Raw genomic sequence first — 21,573 nt, 5'->3', positions numbered from 1 at the left:
TAAAGTTTCGTCGGAACGAAGTTACGGAAAGTTAATTAACAAACGGAGACGTAACAATACTAAACTTTACACATTATATAGGCTACACTGACGTGACGTTTAGGCTGTTCGTTTAACTATGATACATGATGTTCGTTTTTGTGGGGTGGTTAATGAAAGTGTTCTAAAACGCGACATTAATTTATTGACGACCTAATATATTTAATACAAAACAGTTATAAAAAAGAAACGATGTATACATGTATATATGAACACGACTTTGAAAGCTCTTCTTAACGATTATTAGGTTTTTAAAACCTTCCATTAGCATTCCTCAGTAGCCCCTTTACAAAGTTTTTATGTGTCTAACAAAACTCCAAACCAACAAAGTAATAAATGAAGAAAATATACTTTATTCAAAATTTCAAACAGAATGTTGGATAAAATAATGCACAGTGCATATAACTATCACGAGTGGCACTGCTCTTACACACTAGGGAGAAAATGGAATGGATTCTAGTTTATACAATAATAAAATAATCCAAGAAAATGTAAACTGCTGAAGGGCCTTTTGTACAAAGGAAACACGAAATCGGGAATTATCTGATTGTCTTTCCAAGTGCCACAGCACTCGAAGAACTTTTTCTGGAAATAGGAAACTTGATAACAAACCTTTACTAATTAATAGTAAAAAATACTCCATACTGGAGTTTTCTGTGCAAAATCTACGTAATATTATTAAGTGTAACAGCATTTTGCCACTACTGTGTTACAAAACTCTCAAAAGCATCTGAAACGCTACCTCCAGCACCACCTAAGGACATTTCTGAAGTAAGTCTCTAACTATATATTATGTACAGTATAAAAAGGTGATTATTATTATCTATTAAGTACATTCAATTGATGGCAAAAAATAGCAAGTAAATAACCAGGTGAAAAGAGATTAGGATTGGAAACTACATAAAAACTTGAGCATGACTAAGAAGAAAAAGTGCATAGACAATAATAATTTCTTAACCTGAATCAAATGATCTTCAGGTGAGCAACATTCCTTTACCAAGGTACATACATAATCTGGGTTTTTAACAACAATTTTGTAATTTCTTAATTACATATAGATAGTTAAAAATCAGTTAAACTTCTTTTTATAAATAAGCAATGGCTTATATGACAGACAACACACTTTAAATGATGTATTTTTATTAGAAGTATTAGTACTTAAAAATACACTGTGAAGCTTCATTGAAACTTGATAACACACACTAATTTTGTAAATTTAGCTTTATTTATTTGAATATATTTAAATAACTATTTTCAATATCTCAAGAGAATGTAGCTACAATTATCAGACAGGCATCGTATGACAGCAGAATAAAATTACTTTTAAAGAACAAATATTTTAGTTAACTTTCAGAAAATAAGCTTTGTGTAAGCAAAATGGCGCATATTGTTCTGGAATAAAATTGTTAATACGAAAAAAAAAGAGCTTTAAACACCCATGTGTGATTAGTCCTGTCGTAGCTGGTACTTAATAAAGGCACTCTGCACTATCAAACAGCGTATGAAAAGAAACAAAACTATCTAATAACCTTTATCTGAGCCCATATGAGTAAAATGCTTCAGAGTGTAAGGTCTTACTTATATACATCATTAAAATCTCTTAACTTAAACGTGTGATATTTACCTTTAGAATTATGCCATTTGTACAGTGCAATGATCATGAAATGTTCTTTAAAGACAGAAGAATATATAACTGTAAACAAATGTTGTATAAAATGCATAAAAGTTAATTTTCCCCTTTGTATTGTTTGAAGTAGATGTTCTATGAGTCAGTGATAGAACACTACCCAAATATCTAAATACAAAGTATCTTCTGAACAGCTCTGTATACCTAAATCATATTTCTTCCCACTCTGTACCATTTTTTCACAATCAATATTCAAGTTCAAGTTTACAAAGGTATTTTAAGAACATTTTAATTGTGAAATAAGCTTAAAGACAGATAAAAATACTGGGGTGGCATTTAAAAAGGTTTTAAATTATTCAATGAATTTAATAAGCTTTAAATGAAATCCTTGTTTATAATCTTAAGTGGACTGCATCTGCCTGAAATCTTGTGACGGATGATGTTTCGGTCTTTTTGCTGAGGCATTCATCAAGACAATGCGACTTTTTGTGTTGCATTTTTATAAAATCTGCCTCTAACAATGGGCAGCCATCTTCCACAGCATGACCATCTTTCATAAACACTATTTGTCACAACACCACTCAACATTTTAGAGCTCTATTGCAAAATTGTGCTGTACACACCCTCAAAAATCCATTTACCACAAGACTCAAAGCAGAGGCAATCCATTGAAGATTCAGTTAGTACTATCTATTCTGTCAAAATTATCCTTACAATAACGAAATATTTGAGCCTAAAACACCAACATTCCTGTGACATAAACATTTGCTGCAAGTTATTTCCACTGAAGTTTTTCAAAGTCTACATTTCAATATGAGATTATCTGTGTGAATGATATAAATGCTTTTTAACTACTATGGCTTCCATTAAGTAAGAGTTTGGTACACAAAACATATATCTACAGCTACCTGTGCATAGCTTTAATATAAAAATATTACCACACTATACAGCTTTCATAATTACAAACAAATCAGTTTCTCACAACTGGAAATTAATTCTGTACCAATTATAAACATACTGTACTACCTGAAAAATCTAAATTCTAGAAAAATTTGTATCAACACTACAGCTAAATTGGTAAGCTAAAGTATACTTTCAATTACAAAAAACTTTAATTTTCTTGTATGTATTTTAAATATTAATAAATTGTTTACTTATTACTTACAGTGATTTCACATTCTTCTTTAATATTCCAATCACACAAATATTAATAATACATCCACTAATACATGTGTTAGAAAGAAAATTGTAAAGTGTTAAATAAGTCTAATTCTGTCAGATGAAGCTAAATATATGTTTGCACAAACATTATTTCTTCATAAAAACACTATTTATATTTTTCCATATCCTATACTTTCTTCAGCTAAGAGAAGCCCAGTAAGAAATAAGCTAACAAAATATTACTAAGATTAATAAAGAAATTTTGTGTTAGTAACTTTTGTGCCATGATATTTTGTTACTTTTGTAAAAATAATGATATTATTAATTACCTGATAAGAGAGAAAGTAGTCTAAAATTGATGATACTTACAATCTTCAATAAAGCAATCATAAATTGCCTGATCAGAATGATTGTAATCTCTTACTATTAAAGTGATAACATTTAGAATTTCCAAGATGTAATTTAATAAACTCCTAAAAGAGATATGATATTTAGAATTCCCATGGTGTAATAATAAAAATTTTAACATTAATTAACACCGTGATAAACAGATTTTGTATTATAGTATTTTGATGTGGATGTTTCAAAATATAAAATAAAATTAGCATTTGTTATAATGATAAAAATATGGACCAAAATTAACTTTCATACAGATAAAGTAATATAACGTACAAATATTTTTCAATGTTGATTAATAGTTCAATGTTATTTCTTTTTTTGTTTTAACAGAGTATGAAATATTTTGATCTTTCAGGTTATAGTAGACAAAAATTCTCTGTATCATACTGAATAAATGAGACAAAGTGAACCATCAACGAATATAAGAACATAGTTTTCTGTGACAAAAATTGGTCCCTTTGTATACGGTACCTCTTTTTTAAAATACAAAAGCAGCCAAACAAACACTTCTTGAACCTGTTAAGTTTGTTGATATTATTACAAGTCCTGAATAATAACTTGAGCATTAAACCATGTAATTATCCAATTTTCTTTACAACACTTTTCAGGCCTATATAAAATAACATCAATTACTACAATAAATCTCACCTATCATTGTATAACATCATGTAGAATTTTTCAATATTACAAATAACAGCACAGATTGTTTTTTTTATCCTTTCCAAACCTCAGTTTCTACTTTGAAATCACACTGTGACAGACAATTATGTAACTAAATTTTATGCTTTTTTATAATCTTTTCCTATTATTTTAGCTGCCCTTCACTGATTATATAACATGAAATTAATGATGAAGATCTACTGTTTTTCCAGAGTGTGGATTTTCTACGGATCTTTAAGACATTTCTGTCATACCAAACTAAAATTAATAAACTGATTTTTGTAAACTATTGAATTATCTTTGTGTTTAGTGACAAAAGGAATGTTTCATACATGAGATCAATCTACAATGGTTTAAGTAGCTTGCTCATGAATAGGAAAAATACCATATACAACATTTAAAAACTTTGTCATCAATGGTTTCGAAGAAACTACATTTTAATAAGGTACTCCTCATTGTTTTAGAAAATCCTCACCAACTCTTTCTCTTCTATAAAACATTCAATAGATATTTTTAATGACAAATTCACTGCAAATATCTCTAGTCCATCTACAGACTTTTTTGTTATCAAAACATCAGAAAATATGGATTAACATTAATCTGTACTGTAGTACTTTGAAATCATACAAATAAATAAAAGTATGAATATACTATTATGATTTTGAAAAGCACAAAATATGTTTTTTTTTTACATTTCTAACAAACCTAATATTATGACCACCTCAGTGATGTAGGAATTTCTACAATTTTTAACTATAATGTTACTGTTAATTTATAAAACTTGTGAGTTAGTGACATTACTATATATAGAAATATGTTTTTAATGTGGGTCTTTTATAACCATACCTAAATGGTTAAATGACAGCGCTTAGAAATAAATGCTACAATTACATAAATATGTTTTCACAGATAGTATTCTTTTTATTAAATATAGAAGCAAATTATAAGAATTCAAAACCTTATGTGCTCAATAATAAAATATAAGTGTATATAGTTTTTTTTGTAATGGTGATGAAGAAAATTGCTTACATTTTGGAACAGACTCTAGGAAATGTTTAATTAATATAAATTTTTATGATCATTATCACATTTTTGTCTATAATAATATCAAATTGGTTAGAAAATATGAATGCATCAAATGCCAGCAATGGCTTTGACAGGTAGATTGAATGAGAGCTAGAAATGAATGATCATCTCAAGATTCTTAAAAGTCAAAAAGATTAAATTCTTCAGTGATTTAAAGCATGTGGAAAGCAATACTTATTTCATATAATTCCAATCCATTTTTTTCACCATGAAAATAAGTATGATATGGATCTCTAATTGTTTCAAATTTTTTTCCTACTGAAACTTGCCCAATGTCATTATCTGTTTTTCTTTGAAAACTGAGGGAAATAGGTACAGTTAGTTTTAGGAAAAGGCTCCCTTCATTACCTAGTTCTCCATTCTAGTTTTATGGAGTGAAGGCATTCTAGCTTCATGTATGTTGAGGACAAATGTATTTGCATGCATCAAAGAACTATTTTAGTCATAGAATCTTATCTAACTTAATATCACCAGCAATGCATCAAATAAAGATATTAATACTAAAAAAAAACAAAAAATACTGTTATCTATCTGGAAATGTTTACTTTTAACCTTAACCAGTATTCAGTACCATTATTATTAAAAATGTCAAATATTTTCACAACCCCTATTAGTTTTTCTAAAATTTATATTTTGGGTAATTAAGTCTAATATTTTTGTACTAGAAATTTTAAACTATTTAAGTGTTAATTTTTCTTTCTGTGTAAAGAAAGATGTCAACAGATTCAAGAAAAGATCCACATTTCTTGTAAATACTATTTGATGGTATACGTATGCACAATGATGATTAATATATTTTGTCATAAGATTTAATAAAAAATTATCCCTAGAGAGATATTAAAAAAAAATCCAAAAATCACATTTATAGTATGTTTTGAACAAAACCACAGAAAGGCTTGACAACAGTTTTAAACTTTCAAAGACAACAAGAATTAATGTACTGATATTATTTTTAAGCTACTTCAAAGTTAAGAAATAACTGGAAAAACAATTGATAATCTTCCACCATTTTATATTCAAATTCCAATAAAACAATAACCTGGCGATACTTCAAAAGGATGCTTAGAATTGATTAATCTCAGGGAAAAATTTGCATGTATAATTAGAACAACTGGATTCTTAAAAAATGTTTAGTATAAATTGTGAACCCACAAACAATATTATATGTGAAAAATTGATAATATTTATAAACTTGCGAAGAGGTGCATGATCTTACATGTAAACAATAATTGAAAACACTAAGCATAATAAGTTAGGTAAAGTGGTCTTTAAAGTTTTCAAAATTCAGTTTACCACATGCCATCATTTAAGACAAACTTAATATTCCTCTATCTTGCAAATTACAACTTTAAGCAAGAACTGATCTCTAACACCAACACACAAGTGGATTGAGAACTTTGTAGAAACCACTCTCAGTAGTGTGCAGAACAGTGGTTCCAAATTTAGGATTTCAAGTACCGTCAGGACAAATGGATTTATACCTGGCTTTCAGTGAGAGTTTTCAAACTTCTGTTTCTTTCTCCTCTGCTCGTGAATAAAAGCTCTCAGAATCTAAAACAAACAAAACAACACATGATACCCAACATATTTTATTATATATATATATATATACTTTAATTTCACAAAAATATCAAAAACTGAACTGAACTTATGTTACACCATCCATGTATGGTGGCAGTGATTGAAGAGTTTATAGTGTAGTCAGTAGTTTATAGCAAAAAAAATAATTAAGGAAACAAAACTGATCAAAGAGTTACAAAAAGAAGAACATCTGAGATAATTCCAGATCAATGTCATAAGTATATAGAATCAGTCAGCTCCACATTGTAAATATTTGGTTAACTACAATGGATAATTTAAATGAAGTGCAGAATCTTAAATATGAATACTCAAATTACTTACTGTCAAGGTAAAGTGCTAATTCTTCATAACCCACACTCCTTGCCAATTGACTAGGGGTCATTCCCTTTTAAAAAATAAAATAAACCAACTGAAGTTCCAAACTCACTATAATTATCTTAAAAGGTGAGGCTCAACTGTTTTAATAAAACAAGTATGCTTATTAAACATAACAACAATCAGTCAAAAAGCAAACTTATAATACAAGCCTTTTTCTAATACTTTTAAACTTGGTGGGTGTTTGAAATATAAAACAAAAAACACACAAAAGATAGTGGTTTTTAATGTAAAAAATCATTATAAAATACCTGAAAAATTATATGAACATACTGTAAACGTGTTTGGTAATATGTTTCTGCAAATAATTTCTAATTTCTATAAGATTATTCTTATTTTGAGAAATTATCACATGTATACAAGTATGTACATTCTGCTTATGATTGTGGCATATATCCTGGGAATGACATCATGTAGACAGAAGAAAATTTCATTACATGATTAGTCTAGTTGTTTATTTGCATATGATGAACTCGAGTAATTAAAAAAAAAATCATACATTGTTTTTCAGGGAATTACAATTTTCACTTCTATCATTGCAACTAGAACTTTACTAAAAGAGAGGCTTAATGCATTAACTCTGTTTCAAATGATGAACCAGACCTAGAACATGCTTAAAGCAGGCCTGTTTACAGTGTATGTTAAATAATATTCTCATAGAAAAGGCTGTAAATGAGAAGGAAGAATATGGGAGCTGTTTGTAAATAAACACCTGCTTTTCCATCTTGTATTGGGATGCACCAGCTGACACTAACATACAACAGATGTCATGATGTTTGTTGACTGCTGCCATGTGGAGAGCTGTCTGGCCCCTGTAAGTGACCCCCATAATTACCACAAGACAAGAATAATTATACAAGATAACAAAAAGTATCACAACTTATTTTCCATTTTATACATTTATGCAGGTTACTTAATAATAAAAAGAAATGATAAAGTAAGAAATAAATAGATGCAAAAAAGTCAAGGTTTTCTGTAAAGTTATACGAGACAAAATAAGAAAATTGAAATATCTAAGTATTTTTTTATAAAGTGACGTAATTGGGTAAATACTAGACAAAGCTAAAATTGTTACCAGCTAGTTTTTTATTGAAACAATAAAAGTTGTTAAAAAAAAAGCTTGTATCATTAAGAGTGAAATATAAAGTCCACTTCCATTTTGGAAACTAAATGAGCTGTTAAAAAAAACCAAAACAATATTTGATACTTACTTTTCATAGTCTACCATGTCCAGCATGGAAGAAGGGCCTAGAGACATGCAGAATAACATTTTATTAGATATTAATATTCCTGTAGCTGACACTAGACATATATTTAAACCTTAAATAATGTAATATATCCCAAGTGAGCTATACAACTCTGCGAGAACTTGAAACACATATTTATATGCAATCATGGTCACAAGGATATTATTTTGGGCTAAATATGGTAAGTTAAGCAAAAGTGTAATAAAAAATTCCAATTTTCAAGTCAACATGAGGTACATTTTTTGCTGTAAAAAACTGCTAAATTCATATTGTATTCATAATGCAAGACATGTTTTCAACAACATCAATTATTTATAATGTGGTATAAAGAACTATCTTTAGACAAATAATTGTTCAAGAAGTATGGAAACAATAAAAGGCCTAGGTCTTATAGCCATTTCTTCCACCAAAAGTAGTGTTTTATGTAATGGTCCTGATTATGGATCATTTCTCTGCAGTACCATTTCTACCATAGGAAATTTTTGCACAAGAAAGACACTGAGGTCAATGTTGTCCCATTCCTCTTTATCTGCTTTTTGAAATTCATAAACTATGCAAGGATGACAACTTCTAAGAGTCTGTTTGATAAACCCAAAGGCACAGAAGTCAAAGAAAGGTGCATCTTGTAATTCAATTAGTACGTTTGCAAAAATATAGCATTCTCATTTGCACTTGTGTCTTGCAGAAAAACTGGTATGTTGATTTGGACACGAAGCTATACCTTATTAACATCCAGTCCATACAAATATGGTATTTTTTCATGGTATGGTGGTGGTATCACCTGGAAATTCCCAGATGTTTAATTTGCTATTACGGCTGTAACACATAATCATCATAAATCCACTGCAAAAACTTTCCCAATTTTTGAAATGTTGTACCGCCAACAGGATGTACTGAATTTCTTGAAGCCCTGACATGGTTGAACAGGACAGATATCTCTTTCTTTGAAATAATGCCTAAATTTCACGCATTACATTTTTTATGATAGTGGAATAGGATAACTTTGCATCAGGAAGTTTTATAATTTAATCTTACCACAAGGGGTCAATATTATGTGCAACCTGCATTTGCAAGTCACCACATTTCAATGAAATTACAACAAGAGGACTCAGTTGTGAACAATCCTTTGTATTTACAACGATTGAAAAAGTAGTTAACAGTGTTTGAAAGAAGACTTACAGCTGCGTTGTTCAGCAGACAATCTTCAGGCAAATTATGGCTATTCGTAATAAACTACAATTGTACACATTTATATGGACAAGTTAGTTGACTAACAAAAATTACAAACTTGATGTTATATTATCCTAAGTTAAATATCACACTAGAAAGCTCATTAATTGATAGAAAATCATGATTTTATCAAGGAACTTTATGAGCAGAACATGAACTCATTCCCTTCATCATACTTGCACCAACAACTTTGTGCCTGTTTTGTCTTGATCAATAGTCATTGACAAAAAGTTAAAGCAAAAAAACAAAGTCTGATTAGTCATTCCGGATCCATAACTTACATCAAAAATAGTATCTAAATCTCATGAACCAAAATACGCAAGATGTATATGATGGAAACAAATGTGGTGTTAGTAAATTATTTTGACTGGTGATCTGTTACTGGTCATTAATTGTGACAGATTTGCAAGACATTATAACAAACACTCTTATTGGTAAACAGTGTGTGTAGTCTTAAGGATCAAGACTCAGCAAAAATCTATATAATACTCTGAACAAGTCAATATGGGAAATGTGCCTAGACTGCTATAGGAACAGGCCATGTTGCAGTTGTCCTACAGAAAACATAGTAGTGCATCTGAGTTGACAGGTGATAGTTTTGGTTGCCTCCAACAACCAGAAAACACTTATTTTGAACATTGGTCAATTTACTCACCTGTGTCTATTAGATTTGTAAAATCATAATATAAAAGTTATGATGCATATGTGATTAGATTTGTTTTCATATTGTGTTTCATGCAATAACTGAACATTTGAGCTCCAATATATCCAAGGCCAGCTGATGTAGAAATTAGAGAGAGCTGAATGAAGACATTTAAACATATGTTGCAGTATTGTAACACAAGTTATTTAATCAAATGTAAAGATTAGCTTGCATTTATTTGTTAATTATTTCCTTCTTTGTCAGCTGAAAAGAAGTTGCTCTAAAAAATTTAGATTTTTAAAATAAAGTTGATAGTAGATACTGATATGTAGATAAAAATACTTACTTCTAGCTTGCCAATTTAGCTTAATCTAATGAATCTATGAAGCTCTTTTAAAATATTTTCTGACAGTGAAAGAGCAATATGTTGAAATCACTTTTTAAGATAGGGATTGGAAAAAAATGCTCAAAATTTCCTAAATCATTTAAATAAGTCTGCCTGTTCTTAATAGAAGTTATAAGCTTTTTATCTCTAGTCTGCCAACTAATTTCAATAAGTCAGTTTTAGGATTTGTTCTATTTTCTGTACTATGAGAGAATCTCGTATATATACAATTTGTGATTTATTTTTCTAGTTGCAGATAGTAAATGAGGATTTTTCCTTTAAGAGATGCAGATAAAATTTTTAAACAGCATTACAAATTCTAGTAGTATTACTCTGATGTAAATTGAGACATAAAAATGTTTTTGATTGATAGTTAAGGCTTTGTGAATTCATTCTTTACACGTGCGTAGTTCCTTTGATAGTGTGTTATAATTATTGAGGATTTGCTGTCATCTTAATATTATGTTGACCTGTATCTCACCAACCATGAAATGTAAAGCTAAATATACATTAAAATAAGTAGCATTAAAGATAGTATATTTCATTTAGTTCAACTATAATTACATTATTAGAAGAAAGTATTATCTTTTAGTTCTGGAATTATCAATGGGATGGTATCACTTTTTTTAAACACATTTTTCTAAGTAATTTATAACAAAATTTATAATAACATATGGATTAGACAAAAAAATAAATAAATCAAAAATACCATCAATACTGTAATTAGTTTGAGTAATACATGCTTGGATCTTCTATGCATTTTACCAGGAAAATGAGCAACTTTTTTTCAAATATTTTAGTCATTATTTACGCTGAATTGAACAATATAAAAACAAGTCAGTAATTCTGAGATTATGAGCTAAAAGAAATGGAAGTGTGTGTTAATTTGTAACAAAGTGTTGATAAAAATTAGTTTTTAACATAAACATTAAGTTAAGACTAAGATCCAAACAATAAGTTGTAAATCTGAATTATCTGACATTGGAAACGATGTGTGTGTATGAGAGATTTTATGATGTCACCCAACAACCCACACCTTGTTTTTCCTTCACTGACATCTTTTCACACTGTCCCTTTTCCATTTTCAATATGTATATTTACACGTACGGGTCCTGGAATCTGGTTTAATTGTGAAATGGAAGTGTGTGTTAATTTGTAACAAAGTGTTGATAAAAATTAGTTTTTAACATAAACATTAAGTTAAGACTAAGATCCAAACAATAAGTTGTAAATCTGAATTATCTGACATTGGAAACGGCGTGTGTGTGAGAGATTTTATGACGTCACCCAACAACCCACACCTTGCTGGTGAAATATTTAAATTAATAAAGTTGAGTGAGATATTATAGATTCCTCACACTAAAGAAAAATTAATTGAGATTTTAAATTACTGTGTTTTTCCTTTGATTTAAATTAACATCCAAAATACATATATTTAAGTTACTAATGTCTTCACATGTTTTTCACCTGTAACCATTATGTACAATTAGGAGAGAAGGAAAAAAAAAGTTATTTGTTATAGTTAGCTGTACTGGAGGTTAACCTTAAAGCAACCAGGAAGTGTGAATTGCACTGGAAAACAATAAGATAACCCAGTAACAATGAACAACGGCCAAACTTTTGCCTCATTTGCTCTGTTTATGAATTGCTATGACAGTTTTGCTCATGCATCAGAATTTTTGTCACCTTTATTGCAATTAAGCTACAATTTTCTGAGCATAAACATTTCATAAGCATTTTGGTTAGAAATTTTTGATGTATAAATATCCAAGGAGTTCTGTCAAGTTATGTTATCTTTTCATTCTTTTATTTTGCAAGTTATGAAGTACTGATGTGAGCTGTGATTAGGTTCAGTTCTCCCCTGTTTAGTAAATTGCTCTCCAAGATGACACCAACACCAAATAAGCTTTTTGACCTCATCTGTGTTTCCATTTCTCAGCTATTGCACATTTCTAGTAACGTTTTTCGTTCTTTGTTTTTTCTTATCTACTTCAAATAAGTTTGCAATGGACATTCTTCTGGTAGTAAGTATAAACTCAAATTAAGGATGTGATAGTTTAGAAATATCAAAACAAAGGTATATTCATCCTACGTTAGTCAAATCATGATAGAGTGTTTAGAGTTAATATTAAACAGTACATATAGGTCAGGACTAATCTACAATAAACAGATTTCCATCTATTAATTATAATGCAGGAACTGCTTGGAAACTGTTTAACACAACAGAGCTGCAATATAGTGAAATTTGGGACAATTGGTTGTAAATACGTACTATTCTTGTGATTGTGGACTGTATAAATTTAATTAAAGTTGGAGTTTTTTTTAAAAAACTCCTAAGCCAAGCTTGTTTTTCCTTCACTGATATCTTTTCACACTGTCCCTTTTCCATTTTCAATATGTATATTTACACGTACGGGTCCTGGAATCTGGTTTAATTGTGAAAAAAACACTTAAAGAACATCACAATATTACTATTACAAAAACATTTCTTGATTTTGGAACAGTATGGTCTTTATATATGCAAACAGCACATAATTATCTGAGGCTGCCATACACATAACATGAGATTAAGGTCTACTGAAAAGACCACTCTTATCAACTGTTACAAATGCATAAAATTGTTCAAAGAAAATGGTAAAAACATTTTGCACATCAGTTGATACAATAATGAAAGACTGAACTGCTCTAAACTGACTCACCTGAGGCAATTAAATAACTCACAATATCTCTCAGTCCCAGTTGAGCAGCATAATGTAATGCAGTCATTCCTTTTTCATCTACAGTCTGAAGACTGTAGCCACTCTGATGTAACTCCTTCAGCTGAAAATAATTACAGTAAAAGAAAAAGAGTACTTGTCTATAATTATTCTACTGAGTATCATACAAGAAATAAATCATCCTACTAAAATAAAGTATTCTCTAAAGTTCAATAAAGCAATGAATTACGTGTATGTTAAACAAAACCTCATTTCATTGCTTAAATAAGTATGTTTTTAATCTTGAAAAAATTGCTGTCACAAACTGTATAGATTTGGTAGTACTTCTCAAGCCCTAGATGTTTATAACTCATTATGCCATTTCTACCACATCTCTTTCAAATAAATCTTGAATTTGAATCTTTTAGAAGAGACAACTCTGGGAAGCATCCTCAGTAGGGCAGGAAGAGACTTAATTAGAAAAGTACTTAAAATGAAAAAACAAAACGACAACAAGTATTTATTTACATAAAACAACAATGAAGCAATAAGATAACATAGTCTACTTTCCTTGATTTCCATGAAGACCCATGGACTATTATTAAATCAAGTTTGATTAATACCAGTATAAGAAATTCTACACACATAGTTACATAAACTTACATCCACACAATTAGTAATATTCATAAACACAAAGCTAACAGCCACTCTATCCTTCTCCCTAGAAATTGACTTTATCTTATAATGTACACAGTTTACAGCTGAGTCCTGCACTGAAAACTATCCAAGGTGCCTGCTATACTAAATGGTCAGACACCCATTAGTGCTAACTTTTCCAAATTATTGGGGGTGCTGGCGTATTTCTTGCGCAGTTTCAGGGTGCTCAGCAGTGCTTGCATCAATAAATGTTAGGGGGTGCTCAAGCACCCAAGGAGCTGACTCCTATGCAGGTATCTTCTGCAAAAGTTCAAAGTTCAGAAGATTAAGGATTACACACTCAGATGAGCTTTCTTCAGAATAAACACATGTCTATAACCTAGAACAGTGGTTTCCAAACTGTGTGTTGTAACACACTAGTGTGTCATGGCAAGTTGCTATGGATGTAGTAATAGTTTCCCCAAATGAAGAATAATTAAGCAAATACAAAAATTTTACAAAAATAATATTGCAGGTGGCAGCCAAGGTGTTGCACAAATCAATATAAGTGGGTTAGGGTGTCATTGGTGAAAAAAAGTTTGGGAACCACTGATCTAGAGATTATCCTTGCAAGGCTGGTTAACTTCTTTTACAAGACTCTGGAGTAAGTTACTGCAGAAAATTTTACATGCAGATATAAAAACCGTCTACATTTGAAAAGGAGTATGATAGTTATAATTGGGGAGTACTAATTCTTATTGGGATGTACAGATATATATATCACTTCAAAATTCTTGGGAACCAAAATAAAATAATAGAATCACGATAAAATTAATCATGTCTCAATTTAGAAAGTTAGGAAGACCTATCAAATTCTACATAATGCTATAGTTTTACTAAGTAACATATTCTGACAGTGGGAATCTCTTTGCATTTTGTAACATCCCAACTCAATAAAACAACATAAAAAGTATTCTGTGAAACACATGCATTAAACCTTAGTGCAAAATGAAGATTGAAACATTTTGTTGAACTCAATGTAAGTCTGAAAATATAGGCATATTTGTTGTTCTAGAATCTAACAATACATTTTCCATCACGAACTATTTAGAACTATAATTCATGCATACAAATATCATCTTTAAAAGTCTATTATAACCTTGTTTTTTATCAGTGATTAAAACATTAAGATATTCTGATAGATGCTATTGAATAGTGTCACTTCTGATAGTGGTAGTTATTTTAGGAAGACGTCTTCACGAAGAGCAACTTTACATTGAAATGTGGTTTAATCCATGGTAATCTACTGACAAAGCTTTAATATGTATAATTAGATTTTTGCTCAGAATGAATATATTATATAAAAAATGCACAGTTAAAGAAAAATAAATTAATGACAAAACATAGGATGGCTTCATGAAAAGTTTTTTAAGCATTAACTTGATTAAAGTAAGAAATATGTATTTAAAGTTTCTTTGTGATTAATTATGTTTCATTTATATGTAAATTTAACATTAATAATTCAATTACTGTCCAACAGAAATAGGATAATTAAAATACATCCTGTTGTTAAGTATTTAAAGGTATACATAATAAAAATTTTACCCTTTAAATCTCATCCACGAATTACTAAAACATATTATTAAATTAAAACTTGGAATAGTATTGCCCACTCCCCAAACTTTCCTTTGTTTAATATGTTCTGTTTCATTTTTGTAAATATACAACAACTCACCTTCATAAGGTCAAAATTTTTGACAGCAGAAAGTATGTCTGAAATAAGTAAAAATAACACATTTTTAATTACTTGCTATGATGTTGAGAAATAGATGTTTCAAGTTTATTTTATTTTACATAATCACGAACACTATTGTCAGAAGCATTTGTTATACACTGACGAGCTATTTAATTAGGACTATATACAGATTTGTAGCACCATTAATTTATTTACATATGCAAGTTAGATTGATTATGCGATCTTCCACTGCTTATTTGAGCCCTATTGCTACAGAGATGTAGGCATATCATGGTTAGTCTGCCAGGTAATGGGTAAGAAAAGGGATCAAAGTGAATGTTCATCTTGCAGGTGAATCATTCTTTACAAGATGTTCAAAAATATCTGTCATAAGAGTGGTAATTGAAAGAGACTATGATTGCCATTAGAAAAAACTGGTCACCGATCCTGGTTACTGAACAAGAGAAATGAAAATTAATTGGACAGGTCTATAAAGTGCAACAAAAGACAGAATGTGTTTTAACTAATTAATTTCTTCAAAAGAAGTTAGAAGTCAACTATTTCCAACCATTTTATGTGAAGAAGGTTACAAGCTGTCAAATGGCAGCTAACAAACAGCACAAAATCTGTTTATTTTAAATATAAACAGTATAATTGGGCTTCAGTATTGGTTAGAGATCCCAATTAAGGCAATGAATGACTGGAAGCAATAAATGTGGTCTGACGAGTTGCATACTATCATTTCTTGTATTAATGAGTACAACAATAAACGTACTTGATTATGTTTATCTTACTCTAACAGTGCAAAATTACAGACGTAATGTGATAGTTTGATGAATAATATGATTCCTTTAGAATGAATATTAACTTCCAGAACAGAGTTGGGCAATTAGCAGAATTTGTTTAGTGGTTAATCGTCTGGCTCATTAATCAACTATTCTCACATGAGACTTGGATAATTGGAATAATTGAAAATAGCAGTAAATTAGAATCACTAATTTCGAGGAATTGATTATTTTTGTGGCAGCTTGTGCAGTTTAAAATTAAACTAATAAATCAGCATGCACTAGTTACCTAGCGTTCATGAAGGTTTCTTCATCACCGTTCATTAGATGAATTAAAATACACAGGTCAAAAGATTTATTGTATATATTGACCAAAACTTTCCATATTATTAAAAACTGTACATAAATTAAAGTAATGATATAATAAAATCACCAACCATTTATAATATTAGAACAAACAAATTTCTTTTAGTCTTAAATGTGAAATAAATATCTGTGTGTAACCGGGTTGAATGAAAAATTATCATCAAAAGTGGTATATATTATTTTCCCATTAGAATTTTTCATACCTGTGAAATTTTGCAGGTTAGGTTTTAAATAAATAATATATTTTGGAGATCAATACAAGAAGTACTATTGATCATTTTTATGACTTTTTCTACATCAGAAAAACAAAACTCTGTATTTTTGAAACTCACCTTCTGCTAATCCTTTTGTAACATTTCTAAAAAAGGAGAAAACAAGATAAACAAACAAAATGACAAGCTTTTGATGAACAGGTTGAATACTCACTGAACACAACAGTTCAGAACTCAAACACAGTATCGTAAAATTTTCCATAATTTCACTGATTTACTAAAAGCTGTAAGTGTTTAACACATAAAACCTGTAAGAATGCATGTTGAAACTCAAGTAAGCTACTTTTAAACATTGCAAAAAAATTAGACAAGATCACTATTAATCTATTTAGCATTATTAGAAACACACAAGAAAGTGTTGGAATTTTACCAACTCTAATAACTTAAATTACATTGTTTTTATGAAAATACAAAACAACTAACAATGTGGAATGTATCTAAATTTTCATATCTCGTAAAATTATACATTAAGGTCAAAGTACACATTATGATAGATTTCTATAAATTATGAAAAGCTGTACGGTAATTCCAACCTTGGATTAAGTGCCTTGCTAACTGAATTCCTCACTACTGCATCAGTATCTTCATCACAAGCTTTAACTGCAACTACTATGTTAGGACAGTTATTTTGAAGGCACTCAGTCACGACTCGGCTGCTCAAGTCTATAGCAGAGTAAGCTTCTGGGTCGAGAATAAACAAGTCATCACAAGAAATGTCAGATACATAATGCAGATGTTCTTGAGCATGGTCAATCCGAAAGAATCTTTCAGCAGTACATGCTGAAGAAAAAATGTATCTTGTGTAATCGATGCAAAATGCATGTGTAAAGTAACCTAAAATATACTATTTATATTATTTTCATGAGGCTCAAATAAACAAAATGTTTGTAGTATCTTCATTATTGGCGCGAGAAGTAAAGCCTATTTTTGAAAACGTTTTTCACCTTTATAAAAAGTTTTCACTACTTTTATAACCAAATTGTGTATAATCTAAAACAAATACATTTTTCAAGTTTTGTTACAGTATATCAAATTTGGTAGTTGTGGTAATAAAATAAGTCACATCTCCAGTGGACTGTAAAATATTATACAACCTGTAAACCTATATATATATATATGGGACAAAGGTCCTCACAATAAAAAAAAATCTTTAAACATTAATAATATGAAATAATAAACTTAAACAGTAATGCCGATCATACAGATAGCACAGGTTACAAAACACTTACGTACTAGAAAATGCCTGTTTGAAGAACTTGTTAAGTTTCTGCCCACTATACGTTCTATAATGCAACTAATCATAGTAAATACAAAATACACAATTACTTATAGCAACACAATTTATCACACTAAATATGAGATATATGACTACTTACAGTCAAGAAAACACCAGTCTTGTGAGGGAATGTCAGGAGATACAGGATCACTGAATTTGTCCTGTTTGTAAAAATGTGATGAAAAAAAATCAAACTACAAAACAAGCTGTACAGGTATTTTTTGATTTGGATAGTTGTATATTCTAACTTTTAGAAGCTTTATTATACAATATCATACACTATTTTCCCATTCTTAAGCCTAGAAATTAAATCTTCTTGGCCAACACAAGAATGCTATATTTTACACAAAATATCTTAGAAAAAAATTTCACTCATTGCTTACAATATTATTAAACAGTTCCTTATTGTTAAAAACTGATATATGTAGCACAATATATTTCATCCTTAACTGCAAGACTGAAAATTGGAATTGATTGTGACACATCTATTTTTAATAATAACCTCTAAATTCTCTATTCAAAGTTTACATTTATATTTGAAATTATTGTTCACAAGTATATTAAGGAATGTAAAATTTTTATTCAATACCAATATTTTCACCCATTCCATAAACTATCTTAGTCAGTGATAATTTAGGTTTAACAACTTTTGGTAATGTTAGTATAATTGTTTGAAAAAAACAGTCAAAGATACAAAAGTATACTTTCAGTGTATGAAAATCATTCTTTTTTTCTCTCACCTCTAGAAGCTGATTAATGTGATAACGTACTTGTTCCAAATCACTGTCACGATCAACACAGAGAGATCCAAGTGGCATTGCTGATAAGATATCAATTAATATGAAGTGTATATCCATAGATAGAAGTTACTTTACAAAGATGCATGATTCATATATTCAGGTTAATGAATGTACACAAAAATTCTTTATTCAAGTCCTCTGAATAATTTTTAAATTCATTGAGTACTTGTATGCCAGTTGTTTCTATAACTATAAGTACATTAAGTTTCATTTTGGGACTATTTCTCCTCATAGAAAGCTAGTTTTATTATATATTATGGCAAACTAAAAACCCAAGGTTATACACTATTTATTATGACTATTTTCAAAATATTCCTACTCTTTACTTGCACAAAATAAAAGTTCATTCATAGAGTTAATATTATGTGTTCTACTTACACACTTCTCGAAGCTTCTCTTTATCATAATGATAGGTTTCATAGTCAATCATATTCAGCTTCTTGACTTCTGTGGTTAATTTTTCTACAGTTGGCCTAAATAGTAATAATCGATTCACCTCAGAAAATGGTTATACATTTAAAATTGTTCCCAAGAAATTAATATTCAGTTTGTAAAATAATGTTTATTTTACTGTAAAAACACTTGGTTCTGCGAAAACCAGAAAATAATTTTGCTGAAAATTTGAGATGACAGGACATAAATATCAAAACCAATAATTCTTTTAGTTGATTGTGTATCAGTTAGAGTCAATACAATATTTGCTGCTTCGGTCATTTACACAGTGCTGAAGGTAAGAACAATCAGAAATAAACTAACAATCTGTACAAGACAAATGATCATTCTGCATACAAAATATTTTGATATATTGCATGTAAAGTAGTTTTACATAACTCACTCTATTAAGAAAGAAGTACAGCCATAATTTAATCTCTTCAAGAACTTAACAACTTCGGATTCCCCAACAAAAACCAGAATCATGCAAAGTTAATTATTCTTGAAGTAAACAAAATTACAAGAGAGGCTCTGTATGTAAATGTATCAAATGTATACAGCATTCAAACCAATTCTGTGTTAAAATTGATCTAAAAAATATACAAACAGATGGTCTGGCAAAGTTTCAGTTTGCTTGTTCATATACAGATGCATGTATGAGGTGATGTCATACCCCCACCATAGAAAACTACTTGTATGTAATGTAATATTTATAAATAGCTTTATGGCTAGAAATAATTAAGAGCTACAGAATGAACTACTTTTAAATTATAATTAGTGCTTTTAGAATAAAAAATCTTTACAAATGTTCTACATGAAGTTTAAACTAATCATTAATATTAATTTCTGATCACAGCAAGGTAATTATTTAGAGTGAAACTAAAATTCAACTTGGTACTGGTAATGACTATTATATTTTCTTACATTGTTTCTGATAAAGATTAGAACATATTATTTAACTAGTGGGTACCCTAGCTGATCAAGAATCACTTAAAACTATAACAAGTATTAGTAATTTGTAGATGAAACATTGTTTTCTCTTGTTAGTTTCAAATTTTTATAAAAACATCTTAATAACTGAAAAAAAATCCTCCAGTTGCATTTAAACACAAAGAAAGAGAGAACACATAAACAAAATAAGTAAAAATCCGTTAGATTACCAAGACTGTATCTTGCATTTTTTGAAATATGTTGTGATAAGTTCAAAGTAACAATCATTATAAGAATAATTATCAGTAAATAAATGAAAATGGTTAAAACATAGAAGCTGAAGTTTATTTTAATAATTTTTGAAATATATATTTAGTCTTCTTATTAATGCTAACATATACTGTACAAATTAGACTAAACAAAAACACCAAAAAAATATTAGTATGTTCTATTTTTTTTATAGGTGTATAGCATGGGTTACCAGATGTCTCAGACAACTGAGACTGTCCCAGTTTTCAGCCTTAATTTTTCTGTCCTGATCGGTAACTAAAAGTATTAAAACATTCTAGATTCTATACATTTCAGTGTGAGTTTGATATGTATGGTCTGTCTTTAAATTTTATTATGAGAATCACTTGACAAAGACAAATCACACACTACAGTGTTCCCTCTCTCTCTCTCTCTTTGCTATGCTTTCTTAACTTAATCTTTCATTGAGCAGCCAGAGGAATTAAAATTTGAAGGCCTAACCATCTAGAAAAAAAAAGAAAAAAAAAAAAGAGAGAGAAAATGAAAAAGCAACATTTTTCTTTTGAGTACATTCAAGACAACTTAAGCATGTTTTGTATTTTATTTATTCATATTTTCAACAAGGTAAGCTTTTAACAAATTTTGTTTGTCTATGTTTTTAATATGTGATGCAAATATCAGGTGATTTGGAATACAATAAATTCTGCATTGTAATTTAAACAGTTTTAGGTCTGTTACAGAGTCACTATGTATGAAAAAAAAAGTTGTCCCACTTTATTACTCTGGAAATTTGGTAATCCTAGTGTATGGACATGAATCAAATTGAAACTGATCAAAATGAAATAAAGACCTAAAGAAATTGTGAAATACATTCACAGCTAATCATACAGGTTATAACAATTGTATAGAGCCACTTGTGAGTTACCAAAGTAGCCTTTAGAATAACTTGTACACAAAGAGTCT

At 29.4% G+C, this 21,573-nt stretch overlaps 1 protein-coding gene across 4 annotated transcripts in view; it reads right to left on the bottom strand.

Annotated features, from left to right (window-relative positions):
• Positions 1–3,463: 3,463 nt before the first annotated feature.
• The window catches only part of LOC106458280 (eye-specific diacylglycerol kinase-like), a 216,564-nt gene continuing 198,454 nt past the window's right edge, over positions 3,464–21,573 (bottom strand). For 3 of the 4 annotated variants that reach the window (XM_022384449.1, XM_022384451.1, XM_022384450.1), the window contains 11 exons: positions 19,378–19,472; positions 18,940–19,019; positions 18,300–18,360; positions 17,457–17,703; positions 16,984–17,009; positions 15,501–15,538; positions 13,133–13,253; positions 8,140–8,176; positions 7,641–7,740; positions 6,875–6,938; positions 6,455–6,523 (listed from right to left, as the gene is read on the bottom strand). In XM_022384449.1, the coding sequence (XP_022240157.1) occupies positions 6,474–6,523; positions 6,875–6,938; positions 7,641–7,740; positions 8,140–8,176; positions 13,133–13,253; positions 15,501–15,538; positions 16,984–17,009; positions 17,457–17,703; positions 18,300–18,360; positions 18,940–19,019; positions 19,378–19,472 (919 nt within the window). In that variant the 3' untranslated portion in view covers positions 6,455–6,473. Of the gene's footprint in view, positions 6,524–6,874; positions 6,939–7,640; positions 7,741–8,139; positions 8,177–13,132; positions 13,254–15,500; positions 15,539–16,983; positions 17,010–17,456; positions 17,704–18,299; positions 18,361–18,939; positions 19,020–19,377; positions 19,473–21,573 lie in introns of all 4 variants that reach the window. The other variant, XM_022384448.1, reaches the window with a different exon arrangement.

Source organism: Limulus polyphemus, unplaced genomic scaffold (genome assembly GCF_000517525.1).
Source record: "Limulus polyphemus unplaced genomic scaffold, Limulus_polyphemus-2.1.2 Scaffold439, whole genome shotgun sequence".
Taxonomy (NCBI): domain Eukaryota; kingdom Metazoa; phylum Arthropoda; class Merostomata; order Xiphosura; family Limulidae; genus Limulus; species Limulus polyphemus.
The sequence above is the reverse complement of the archived record's forward strand: the minus strand, read 5'-3'. Positions and strand labels throughout refer to the sequence as shown.